Below are 14,033 nucleotides of genomic sequence, written 5' to 3' on the forward strand. Positions count from 1 at the left end.
TGGTTTCTTGTCTGTAAAACAAGATACACAAGATGTCTATTTATAAAACAGATTTCTATAGGTCTGTGATAATACAGAAAAGAATATACCTCGATTCACTAGACTTCTGGCCGACATGTCATTAATGCTATTGTCCAAAAGGTGCAACTGATAGAAAATGTGAGTGGAATTAGACATACAAAAGCAATACAACTGTAGTAAGTGGGAGAGGGCAAAAGTGCCCTCACTGTGCACTTTTAATTTCTTTAATTCATTTTAATAAAACAAAACAAGAAAAATGCAAGCAAAGAAAAAAACAAAAAAAAAAGAGAGATGCCTATTTCACTGACTTACTCAGCCAAGAAAAAGATTAGAGGACAAATGAAAATAGCGAAGATGCTTCAAACAGTCTTTAGGAGAACCTGATCTGGAACTATATAGAGCATAAGTTTTTTTGCTGTAGATAAGGAAAAAAAAAACTAGTTTATTTATTAGAGCCACTAGGTAGTAGTCATGGGGGACAGAAAAGTATTTTGGCTTTCCTTATGTACTATCTAACTTTGAAAGCAGTGGTGACTATGTTTACTGGAGTATCTTTCTCTAACTTCACTTGTTAAAGGGCCTTCCAAACATTTCCTTGTGTTTCTCTAGACAGCATCAGAAGCATAAACTGATGTCACATCATTTTTCCAGATTGTCTGTAAAACTTAATTCATAATATTTTGGAACTTATTCATTGGAAAATGCTGCTTGATTCAGCATAGATCATTCACTGCTGCTAATTCGCAGTTGTGAATTTGTAGTTTTAACCTTAAATAGATATCATATAAAAACTATGACCTGCTCTGAGAAGACACTAAAATGCATATTTCCAGCATGTTTAGGATGGTAGTCCTGACTTCAGTGGGAAATCCACCGGAGAAGGATTGTGCTTATCTGCTGCTGATAAACAGTGCTGATATCAAAACTCAATTAGCTTTTAGTAATTTTGACTCCTGGATCAGGGCTGTTTTTTCTTTATCAGGACTGCCCAGCAAAATATCAGCAGATGTTCAAATTGAAATAAATAGCACCCTTGTTGTGCAAAATTTGCTCTAAATCTTTTAATTAGAAACACAAATATTTTTCCATCTCTTCCAAGAAAAGGGAAGGGAAAAAGGCTTTGATTAATCCAAATTGTATCCCCCCACAATCTTCCTGTCACTTCAGAGCAGTAGTCCCATTTCCAAGATTAAATCCAAACAATGTCCATGGAGAACCCAATTTCCTATGGGTCTAATCTCTATATGACCTTACTGGAATATGGACATTAATCAGGACGCAACGCAATACAGGAAAGAAATGCAGATTAGTGGCAATCCAGTAACATGACAGCAGGGTTAGCTCTGCAAATGTTTAGCTATTGCTTACCTACAGGTGCTGTGAGGTGAAAGTGAATCAGAAAAGCAATTTAGTGAATGCATGGGGAGCACATTAAGGATATTAAAACTATAGGAACTTACATAAAAGGTTGAGACCTAATAATCAATACAAAAAGTAAAGACTGAACGCTATGGAAAAAGTCATTATTTTTCTGCTTCTGTGTCATGTGAGATTTATTGCTCCTCTCTACCATCCCTACAGAATTCCTCCCTTTTTTCCTTCATGGGGCCCTTTCAGTTTAAGTCTGTGGACTGTGTTTCAGGTGAACATTTATTGCTGGAAGTCAGCAAATTATGGCAGCTGCTCTGACAATCTTTCAGCTCCTGTCTGTCATCTCAATTTACAGTGAGGATATAGTGCAAGAATTAGGTTTAGAATGGAATAAAAAGTGATTATATTTTCCCTGAAGGAAATGCACCCACAGCTTCTCTAACAGCTAGGTTCTCTGCACTGATAAAAGGCTTTGGAAGTAATTACATATAGGACACAGTCCACAGCATTTTATTTTCATATGCTATAAATAAGCCAGAATCAATAGTGAGTTGTAATAAAAAAGGCAGCATGTATTAATTTTACACAGTATAATATATTTTAGGAGATGTGCAAGCTGATAACAAACTCATTGCTCTGCAGGAGGGAAAAGCTTCTTGAACATTGACTCATGAGTCATACAATATTGTAGGAAGTGGCATTCTGTGTGCGTATGTCAAAGGTGCTTCCCTAAACAGTTTCTCTCTTCATAGAAATTGCTGTGTCTAATTGTGCATCTTTGGAAAGAAATCTTGACCTTCATTTCCAGCAGCCTCAAGAACTAATCCTCTCTCTTACTCAGTTGCCCATTTCATCTCAGTTACAGCTCTCAACTTCTGGATGATTGATTCAGGCCACAAACATTCAAGCACCAGATGCAGAAAGGCAAGGCTCTTTGTTCTTGTCTTTTACAGACAGGGAGCAGAGGCTCAGATAAATGAAATACCTCAGGCCTCATCAGCAACTAATCCAGAAGGACAAATGAATATTCTAAACCTAAGTTAAGGAAGACTGAAATGAGATTTTTGTTTTAAACTAGGCAGATTTTTTGCAGAAAACTGCTGCTTCAGCATGAGAAACTTGCACTGAAGGTCATGGAGATTTCACAGCTTCCTAAATGTCTGCCTGTGTGCTTACCCACACACACACAACATCCCTTCTCATCTATACAATAAACTCCAAGTTAGATCATAGCCTATGTTTAAAACAGCTGTAAATAGGATGATTAATAACTAAAATGTTAGGGATGGAAAAGAGAATTCTGGCTCATTTAATCTTGAAGTTCATTCAAAGTCATTTGAAAAAAAAATCCCATAGAAGTAGAAACAGAATCTACTAAAAGTCTCTGTCTATGCAAAGTCACAGCTATGCCTCATTAAGGTAGGATAGTAACATAAGGAAAAGGAAAAGTTTGTAAAGGACAAGGAGTGTGAGGTCCAAATCAGAAAAGACAACTTTGATAAATCCTCCTAACTCATCTCAAACTGGGGCAATCAACAATATGTGCTTTTATTTACATGGTATTTTTCATTGATATCACATCTCAGAAATACACAACTTTGTCCTTGGATTCAGATTTAATTATCTGTACAGGGACACCTTCTACTTGGTCAGAATGCTCAAAGCCCCATCCAACCTGGCCTTGAACATTTCCAGTAATGGGACATAAACAACACCTCTGGGCAAGAAGACTCCTCTGTAGCCTAAGACTGGAGCAAGCAAGTCTGGGCAGACCTGAAAAAATAAAAAATTAAATGGAGTTCCTTTTGCTATTCAGAAGGAAACTTTGCCTTTGCTGTCTCATGTCAATTGTTAGATTGTCACTGGGTGGCACTCACTTGAAAATTCATTGATTGTACAAATAAATGAACAGTAACAATTAATTACACACTCCATGAGTACAGCTCAGTTGGAAGGCAGACGCTGTGCAGACTTCCACAGCCCCCCTACCCCCTATCATCCCTGCTGTGTGATCAGGATCCTTATTAACTCACCAGGCAATCTTTGGTGATTCTCCTAGCTATTTTTTCTTACTCTTTTGATCATGAACATAGAGCCTGACTGAGCTCAATGAAGCCATCCAACAGCCTGACTGCATGCAGCCTTTGGGGAAAAGAGTTACTAGTGCCATTAGATGTGCCCCATATGAAATTCTTGCAGTTTATATTGTCTGGATAAATTGTTTCTCAACTTCATCAGAGGACCTGATGAACATACAGATATAGATATAGACAATAGATATATAGATATGTAATATCTAATATATGAATCTTAGGTAATACATTAAGTGTATGTGTAATATATATGCCATCAGACATATGGAAAGCTCTGTTCTGATCTCTAAATTGAAGCTCATGAAAGAAAGAGAAGAGGTTAGGTCAGGCTTTTAGACAAGAAATTTCACAGCTCTTGACATACCTCATCAACTCTCAGACTCTAAGGACAAGGTCTGATTTCCATCTAGGTAACATTTAAAGGGAGGCTAGACCTGTGATCTGTATGGTCAAACCAAAGGGCTTGCAGATATGATGAAAGATATAGGTGACTGCCTGGGAGTTCCTGCAAGATGCTCTGAATTCTTTGAAGCGGTTTGAGAGCTGAGAACTAGACAGAGAAAGCACATGTCCTATATAACTCTTGGAGAAAAGGCTTGAGGGAGTTTTGCTGCTTTCTTTGCTGCTGACTTCACAGTCAGCTGGAAAGGAGCATGAAAAAAGTAGATGAGAAGGTATTAAGGAGAGGCTAGACTTAAGAAAAGCAGGGTATGAAGACAATTTTAAGTATATAAAAGTTCAACATTCTTTATATATAATCAGAGGCCCTAAGTGAACCTACTTTTTCAGCATGGCCACACTACTTGGAGTCTCAGTCTGGCTTGGTGTTCTGGTTCAGCTGGGACAGAGTTAATTTTCCTCATAGTATAGCTGGTATAGGAGACTATGTCTTGGTTTTATGCTGGAAACACAGCTAATAATACAGGCATATTTTTGTTACTGCTGAGTGCTGAGCAGCACTTCCACACAGTCAAGGCCTTTTCTGCCTCTCATCTCATCCCACCAGTGAGCAGGCTTGGGTTGCACAAGGAGCTGGGAGGGGACACAGCCAGAACAGCTGAGCCCAAGTGACCAAACAATATTACAGACTATATTGTGTCATGCTCAGCATATAAAGCTGAGGGAAGAACAAAAAGGAAGGGACTTTCAGGGATATGGCATTTGTTTTCCCCAGTAACCATTAGGAGTGGAGGAGCCATGCTGTCCTGGGGATTGTTGAACATCTGTCTGCCCATGGGAAGTAGTGAATTAATACCTTGTTTTGTTTTACTTGTGTGTGTGGATTTTGCTTTACCTATTGAACTATCTTTGTCTCAAACCATGAGTTTTCCTACTTTTACTCTTCCTGTTCTTTCCTGCATCCCACTAGGAGGGACTGAGCAGCTGTGTTACTGGCTAGGTTTAAACCACAGCCCTGGGTTATGGAAACTCCAGCTTTATTTAAAGCAGTGATAAATACTCTGATGATACCTCCTGTATTCCAAGCTCAACACTCAGAACATGAGCTGAAATTCACCTCTTTACTTCTAATTATATTCCTTACCTAAATTGGGAAACCTATCGTAGAACAATCTTTCAATCACTATGCTTCATGATTTAAGTTCAGTGACTGGGGTAGACTACTGCAGCATATCTTATTTTTTGTTGGATATTGTATTCATCTTCTATCTGAACCTGCCAAAAGTAGTTTGAAAAAATAAAGTGCAGTAACTGGCTGAAGCGTAAAATGCTCTTCCGTATGAATTGTGGTATTTTGCCACCCGATGAATGATTTCATTTGTATTCAGTTCATTTTCTGTTATCTCTGATATCTTTTACCTGCAGTGTTTATTGTGCTTAAGGCACCAGTAGAATGTTCATGAAAATATTCAGCTATAACTCTATTCAGTCAATAGAGGTGTTTTCCCCTCCCTTTACCTACCACAGTGCTGACATTTTATTGCTTGCTGAGATAGGAGACAACAAGAGGGAAAATTGAGTCATTTAATTCCCATATCTAAAAATAAAACTCCCAAGAATGGTTTGCAGAAGAACAAGTATTTGCTGCAGAATTCACAGGCTCTATTGTTCATTGAAGGGAGAACATTCTGGAGATGAAATATATGGAATCATATGGAAATTAATAACTGTTTGTGATATCACAGGTATGTTGAAATGCTTAAACTTTCCTATGTCCTTTCTATCAAAGAATGACTTTACCGATGTCAGTTGGAAAGATATACAAATGTATTGTGACATTTTAAGTGCTTCTATCATTGCAGTTGTAGAAATCTTCACATGCATTAATAAGTCCAGTTTTCCGGCAACTTGAAAGGTAGGGAAGTGTCTCCCATGACAAACAGGAATGAAGGTGCCATAGATTGAGCAGCTTAGTCAAGGTCACACAGTAAGTCTGTGGCCATACCAAATGAACCCAGATCTCTTGATCACTCAAAGAACAAAACCAAATTCTTCTCTATACAATGAGACAAATTACATACTTTGCCAAGTCTAAAGAGATAATTATGCAACACAAAGATCATTATGCTCTGAAATACAGACTTCTACTGTACCTTTAGTCAGCCTTACCAAGTTTTGAAAAGAGAGCTGTAAAGCTGGTGTAGCCACCAGTTGCCATGGTGAGTAAGGAACAAAGTCTTACTGCTTCTAAAAATATGTTTGCAATGGGCAGGGATAAATCCAGAAAAGTAGAAAAAATAGAGACAAAATGGCTGTTAAATATTACTATGCAAACCCTAGGCCCTTCTCTGAAATCTAGAGCTATTAGAAGTTAAAAATACTGAGATCCTCTTTTATATTCAATTTTTACTGGGACTACAGCATCTGAAAAACAGTTTGGTTTTTTAATTTTAGTCAGATTTATGCTGACTCTGTGAAAGTTAAGACCAGTCTTGGGGTGCCTCTAATGTCTGGGAGCTCTGAGAAGCCCTTTTGAAAGCATTGTATAAATGGGAGGTGGCTGAATAAGAGGTGGATTGAAAGAGCTGTATGGTAAAAAACATCTGAAGTGCACCCTCTACAAAACCTAGGATTCTGCTGCAGTCTTGAGCACCATCTACTGGACCTCTAATTGCTGACTCATTGCTGCTTACACATCAACACAGGACAGCATCAGGGCTATTTCCGTTTGAGACTTTGCCCTTCGTGTCCCTCAATTTAGGCAGGTGAACAAGTGCAGAAAGCCACTTTTGCTGCATTGGCAAGATGCAAGCAGTATCTCCTCTCTTGAGTTAGTGAGGTGAAACAAATGCAGCATGGTGGAAACCAGGATCTGTCCCATGATGTACTAATGAGCTCTTCATGGGTTGTTAATCCCGAACTTCTGTTGTCTATTTTCTTCCACATATGCAACGTGTCAGGCAGAACAGACAGAACAAACTTCATTTTCTATTCTCTCAGGTTTCTGCCAAGGTAAAAGAACTGTTGCAAGAAAATATTTTTTGCAAGATCGTAGGCCCACATGGATTGGGAATCAGGTTTTGACTGTGATTTGGTTGAAAGTTCTGCTGGATTTCATGGTTGAGTGTTTCTTTGGGGTTTTTGGCTTTTTTCTTTCCTTTCTCCCCGAGGTAGTTTATGGACATAAAAGAATCTGTTCCTCTAAGTGGTATTATTTCTTTAAAAAATCATTAAAAGTATGAACTTTGTTTTCTAGGAGGCAATGACAAATTTTCAATTGACACTGACAAATCCTGAATCTGTTTTTCACAAATCCTGTGCTTGCTCATGCATCCACCCATGTGCTAATTTAGAAACGGCTTTTCATTTAATATTTTTCTTATGAGCTCACTACAATTTTCTCTATCCAAAGCTAACTATTGTTCTGAGAAAAGCAGATATCAGTGCAGACATTCAATCCAAGATCTAGTTTAACCTCATAAGTTACCTTATAAATAAGTGACAACAAACAGCATCCTAGGCTCTGCCTTCCAAAACATTTAATCCTTAGTGAGAATATTCAGATCCACAAGAAGAGCATTTCTTCTTCCTCCATTTCAAGGGATAGTTCCACAAAACAAAAAGAAGTGCAGACAGAATTCATTCCTCCAGGAGAACTTAAAAAGTGGAACATTGGGCTCCTCTTTCAATGCACCAGTTTCCTTATTGCTTCAGTCAACACAAGTGCACTTAAAATGTGGGTTTTTGGAAGTAATGGGAAATCACAAAGTAGGATATTAATGTCTCTCCCACATAAATACAGCTCCTTTGTCCCAGGAACAGCCATCATCACTCATGAACACTTTAATTCTTGTTCCTGGTTCACTGTGACATTTTTTACTGTATTTAAAACAACAATTCGCTTATTTGCTTATTTGCTGCTCTACTTCCGCTATCAAAGGAGAAACCCAGCACCCAAAAAAGGACCAAATGGAAACAGTCTATCCAGAGAAGGGGCATCAGGAGCTGTTCCCCTATTGTGTTGTAATTCTACTTGCTTATACATACAAATCACACATGGTAGCAGTAAGCCCTGACACTTCAAGATCTTTTCCATTCTATATTGTCTCTGTTTACTTGTTGCTTTAAAGGAGGGAAAAGAGGAGTTGTTATCTTGCCAGTTGGGAGGTACAGACTGCAATTTAGCAGAGATAACCAAAATTAAAACATCAAAGAGAAATAAGGAGATTTCTGTCTTTCCCATTAATCCCTAATCATTTTGCCTCTTATCAGTTATTTAACCAATGAATTTATGTTCCAGGTTTGAGCAGCTGCAGGGAGCAAGGGCTGGGAAAGGAGAGTGCTTGAAAGTGGCATCTGTCTGTTAGTGGTAATTAAGCCAAAATATGCAAAGTTTTAGAGTTCTAACTGCTCCCGTTAAGCTGCTGATGAGCAGTAAAATCTCTGATTAAATTTTAAGCATAGGGAAATGGGCCAGGTTCCTGACATGGGGAGGCTGCCAGAGTGGAGTGTAGGCAATCACACGTGCTGTCTGCCTGTGCTAGAGTGGAGACAATGCACTGGGGGAGGCTGACTGACTATCCCAGCCAGCATCACCTCACCACTGCTCCAGGGCTCCATTCTGTGCAACTGACAGCCCCCAAAACCACAGCCATTTACAGCATGGTGAAGACATAAACCATAGGGTTGAATGACTTTTGCACAGCTTTATTTTTCAAATATATGTGCATATTGCAACCAGCAATTTTTTTCTTTCTTTCTTTCTTGCTGTCTCAAATCATGTGGATTTCTTGGGCAAATCATAGTGTACTGGTGGATATTTACCCAACAATGGTAATTTAAGGTTAATTAATGTTTTCATAGCACTAAAACACTGCTTAAAATCAGTTAATTGTTATTCCAGTTTATATCAGCGTTAATTATCATTATCTAACTTAGCCCTCCTCCTCCAGCACTTCTGTCTGTCTCCCATCCCTTCTGTCCTAACCATTCACCTCCTGGAATGAACCAGAGGCATCATTCCCTAACATGTGACATGTCATGAAGCTCTGTGAGTAATGAATGAGCCCATTACAACTTTACAGTAGAGGAAACAGGTTAATCCTTTGTCAAACCTGTGCACACAGCGTCCTCCTTCCTTGTTACAATTATTCAAGGGGAGATGGCAGTTTCTCATCCACAGCCTTTCAGGTAACCACTGATGCATGTTTAGGACAGAGATAGGTACGACTGCACACAGCCCTTCTGATCCTGTCGCAGGGGAACAAAGATGACAGAAGCTGACAGCAGTGACTAATGCTCTGACCTAACTTTCTTTGAAACAAACCTTTAGAAAATCACAAAGCAAAGCAAACAACAATTTTTAAAAAAGACCTGTTTCCAGCTCTGAAGAATTAATTTAATTAAGTATAAAACCTAAAGCATCCAAAGCTCATTGCTTCTTGAGACAGTTCCCTATACTGGGACTGAGGTACATTTGCACATTCTGTGGATTCTGTCATACTGTGGATTCCCATCATATTACATGATATTTATATGAAGAGTAGCCACCAAAAAAGTGAAAAAATTTATGGCTTTTTATTACAGCAAAGAGCACATAACCACACCATAGAAAAGCGTAGGAAACAGAGTATTGCAAGGAAACAGATACTGCAAGGAAAAGGTCTTTTCAAGAAAGTATTTCTAGAGGATGTCAGAGCATCATCAGCTGCGCGTGGATTAACGGAGGAGCCATAACTGAATAAGATATGGGATGCCTTTTTGCAGAAGGCTTGTGTTATGGTCTTTGAGACACTCTGCTTGTCAGAGGAGAGAGGGAATCCCATATTTTAATGTGCCTTGGTAGTCCTCACTCCTCACTACCAGGGAAGGAAAACACCGTGCCAACAAACAAAACAAAATGGCACTGATATTTGCCATAAGCAAGTGTAAAGAACACAATACTGTATGTTGGTAGCTGTAACAGAATTAAAATGTACACAGAGTTCTAGAAAATCTGGAGTGGGACTCCTAATCAGATTCTTATCAGAATTCCTTCCAAATGACTTTATAGAAATTCTTTTTTTCTCTTTCATAGGAAAATATAGAGCTTTCAATTCAGCTGGCTCAGTCTTCAAATAGTGAATGAAATGAATTCTTGTGAGCTGGAAGTGAAATGCACTGTTTAGGCATAGATGAGTGAATGCTCTGCAGGATGAAGCTGAAGAGCTTCTTTTCTAAATAAGAGAAAATGAAACAGATTGATTTTGCATGGGCCTAATACTGTCAGGAGAATTCTGCAGTCTTGGCTCTCAAGTGTATTCAGGGACTTAAGACTGACAAAACTGGGACACTGACTGGAAAGAGTAGTGCTTATTTTGGAAGTGGATCATTTGCTTTTTGTATTACAAAGTGTGTTTTCCTAGATGTGCTGTAGGGTAGCATGAGCAAAACATTATCTCTTAGTTCTGTTAGACTAGACTTCAGATACTTAAGAAGGGAGAAGATCAAGCAGAGGAAGAAGAGGTCTCCTTAGCTTTGGGATTTGCTCTTGGACTATCTCAGGCAAAAAATTTTCATCATTGTGCAGTAAGGTAGCACATCTGTCTTATCTGATTTCTTGTCCTTGTATTTAATATGAATTTTGAGATGTATTTGCTTGGTGAATTAGGTTTTTTATCTGATCAAATACTTTGCATTTTGGCCATTGAGTTGATCTGTTGGACAAGTTGCTATATTTCTGAGCCTTTTGTTTTGGTGTACTAAAAAGCTTTCCAAAAGATGCTGGAGCTCTAGGGTACAGGAGATTTAGGATAATAATAATTTTTTAAAATATGCATCTGAAATTTTTCTCTCTACTGTTACAAAGCAAAAATAAAATAAAAAACAAATCAACAGGCCTAAAGGATACAATCTGCTTTTATAAAAATTAAATATCATTAAGAAAAGAACCAGCCAAACAGTGGAAAGAAAGACAATTTTGACACACCTATTCTGACACAGGAATTCTGCTCCAATACACTATCCTGATCTCTTCTGAACATATTTTAACATACCTGATTTCTGCACTTAATTTTATGGAAAAGAATATTGAAATTTAGGCTGAAATATAAAAAAATTATTTGTAAAAATAGAACAAAACAAGTCCTCATAATCAGCTTTTATTTTAAATAACCAATACGCAGTACAATAGCATATTAAAGAGAATCTGCAAATGGTTTAAGCTACTTTTAATAAATAAATAAGTGGCTGCCCCAGGCACCATTGTTTAAAAGCCTGATGAATCTTTGAATTCTAGTCCCACATCTGACACTTATTTGATAGATTGCCTTAGAGAAGTCATGTCCACACATTATGTTTCATCCCCTTAATCTGTAAAATCAGTATGAAAATATTTACTCCCTAGGCTGTTGTGAAAATTAATTAACATTTCCATAGTTATTTAAAGATGTAAAGTGCCAAGTAGCATTATTATTATGTTGCCTCAGTCTACGATTTTTTGAGATGTCACAACATGGGTCAGTAGTTAGATAGAAACTTCCAGTGAAATTTAAGGGGTTTGCATGATGTAGTTCTGCAGTATTAAATTATAACAATTTCCACTCCAAGTTAATAATAAAAAGGTCTCTGGTATTTTTTAGGAGGCATTGTGCTTCCAGGAGTCATTTTTTAATTTGAAAGTAAAATCAAGAAACCCCCTGATATTCTGTGGCTATTAAATACTAATGGAAATTTTCCCACGGATAGAGGGAAGGGTGGTGTTTTAAATGTTCTTCATGATGGGATGCTGTATGTAGTTTCCATTTTTTCTGCTTTTCATGGCAGAAAGCATTCTTCATTTGCCATCATTCTCTTTGCCATTTGAGTGTTTGTCCTCACAAGTGGCAGCATTTTGGTGAAAGGTGATGTCATTTTCTCTCCCTGCTTTCTTAAGTGGCTTCAATGTCCCTTGTGATGAGAGGCACTGTAGCAGAGTAAGCCATTACTAGATATTACTGAAAGCTTTGGTGAGGTGAGGTTTGAAATTGCTGGTTGTCCTTCTTCTCACATATTCCATAACATATGCACTAAGGAGCATTATTGTGCAAAATGGAATGGACTTGTTGGAAATGTGCTTAATTGAAAGAGATCCAGTAAAAACATAATTTAGTGAGATAATGGCTGTGCTGCTTCTTATTCCTGCAAATAAAGGAAGTTTTAAATTCTCATCTGCTGAGTCAGTTGATGAGCTACCTCGGGAAATATTTTATTGACACAACTGCAGCTTACAAGTGTCTATTAGCTCTCCTTAACCTTGAGGATAGGTTGCAAGTAACACATTTTCAGCCTCTTCCTCTCACCCAGAAATCATTTGTAGAACTTCATTTTTATGTCTGACTGATTGTGGCTTCAGTTCACTGTGCCAGGTGACTCAACTTGCTTGCCTGGGTTGGAGTTCAAGCCTCCAGGTTGGAGTTCAGTCTTTGCCTCATCTACAGCCTGCCAGCCATATGACTTCCTCCAGACATGAGCTGGCATTGAAGCCCTGGGGAGTCTGGACTTGAGACACAGCTCCCATTCCTAAGACAGTGCAGCTGTGCTATGAGAAGTTTACACTTCCAACACCTTTCCAGCTGCAGAGCTTTTTTGCTCTTGAGAACTGGTTATCAAGTAATGCTGTGCTGGCAAACCTGGAGCTGTAGTTTGCTTTGATTTATTAATTAGCTAGATTTGCATGCTATCATTCCCTCTAGATAAGATAAAAGCTTGCTAAAATTTCATTATCTCCCATCAATATGCCTGCCACTTAGATAAAGTAGTAAATAGAAAAATTAAGAGTAAATTAAGGAAAATAAAGGATCATTCAAAGGATTTCCATCAGCAGTGGTTTGGAGCTCTGGAATACTTTTCTTACAAAAACCACATACCCAAAATTATAGATTACTTAAAATTCACAATTGAACATAATACTGTTGAGCATGCAATGGAAAATTATCCTATAGTACCAAGGGAATTAATTAGACACAGCTTCCATTCTGATATGACAATGTTTTGAACTCACTCTGCACTTGTTTTGCACAAATCTGGATACAGAGTAAAGCTTGTCTTTGCTCATAAACATAACTACAGCCAAGCCCAAAATTAGGCCTGAAATTCTGCAGGTATCTACAGCTTCTGAATTTCCGTGGCATCTTTTGTTTTCAATTCCAGTGCACAATCTCTGTTTTCTATTTAAATCCACACATTCTTGATGAAAAGCAGATGTAAGTTAGCATTGCCATGATCCTGTTCTTAGTCCCAGATCTGTGTTCTTGTCTCCAGACAATCACACTTGACTAATCTCTGGGGCCAGCCCAAGTCCTCAATTCATATTGCAAAATTATCCCATACAGGAAATGAAACTTATGGAAAGATACTTCTTGGGTTGGTTTGGGGTTGTTTTTTTTTGGTTTTTTTTCTCTAAAAATAGTTTTTTTCCTAGTTTCACTCATTGAACACATTCACCAGAGGGGCAGATGAGCATCATAGCTGGAACATGGGAGGAGGAGGAAATAATTTTCCAGGGATTTGAACTTATCTCTATTTAAATCATCATGGAATTAAAGCCTGGTAAAAACCTTTAGCCAGAGATTTCTTCTATGATTAGTGAAAAAGTAAAAGTAGCCTAAATTACTTTATATTTCACCCTATCCAACCTATATCACCTTTATATATCACCCTATTCTTTATAGAGAGATCTTGGAGATACAATTTTCCTAACACAGGCACTACAGTTGTGTTATGGACTAAGTTAAACAAGTAAATTTTGGAATAAATTAGAGTTTTAAATCCAGTTTTTTTAGGTGCAGGTGTTATGACATCACTTCTTCCCAGATCCAGTATACCTGTAACAGAAACATAACTGTGCTCAGCATGTGGCAATGTCTGTGTTTCTCATATACAAAAGTGCTGAACATTTCAATTTGCCTTCCATCCTGACTCTGATAGCATGATGACTAAATACATATATTATCATATCTTCTGTGTATAATCAAACACTAATATAAGCCTACCTGATTCATTCAATGTACAGAGAAAAGGCCAAGAAACTTACTAATCTCATGTTATCTTGGACATGAATATGCATTTATATGGGAGAAATTACCACTAGGTAGTCCTTTTTATTTAAAGATTTCTAGTGTTTTGCAAAGG

At 37.9% G+C, this 14,033-nt stretch overlaps 1 protein-coding gene across 3 annotated transcripts in view; it reads right to left on the reverse strand.

Annotated features, from left to right (window-relative positions):
• Positions 1-11,007: 11,007 nt before the first annotated feature.
• Positions 11,008-14,033, reverse strand: part of LOC143694344 (uncharacterized) — a 61,037-nt gene continuing 58,011 nt past the window's right edge. For all 3 annotated transcript variants that reach the window (XR_013182745.1, XR_013182746.1, XM_077180005.1), the window contains one exon: positions 11,008-13,726. Coding sequence is in view for 1 of the 3 variants with exons in the window: in XM_077180005.1 (XP_077036120.1) it covers positions 13,524-13,726 (203 nt within the window). In the remaining 2 variants the exon portion in view is untranslated. The remainder of the gene's footprint in view (positions 13,727-14,033) is intronic.

The sequence above is a fragment of the Agelaius phoeniceus genome, chromosome 6 (genome assembly GCF_051311805.1).
Source record: "Agelaius phoeniceus isolate bAgePho1 chromosome 6, bAgePho1.hap1, whole genome shotgun sequence".
Classification (NCBI taxonomy): domain Eukaryota; kingdom Metazoa; phylum Chordata; class Aves; order Passeriformes; family Icteridae; genus Agelaius; species Agelaius phoeniceus.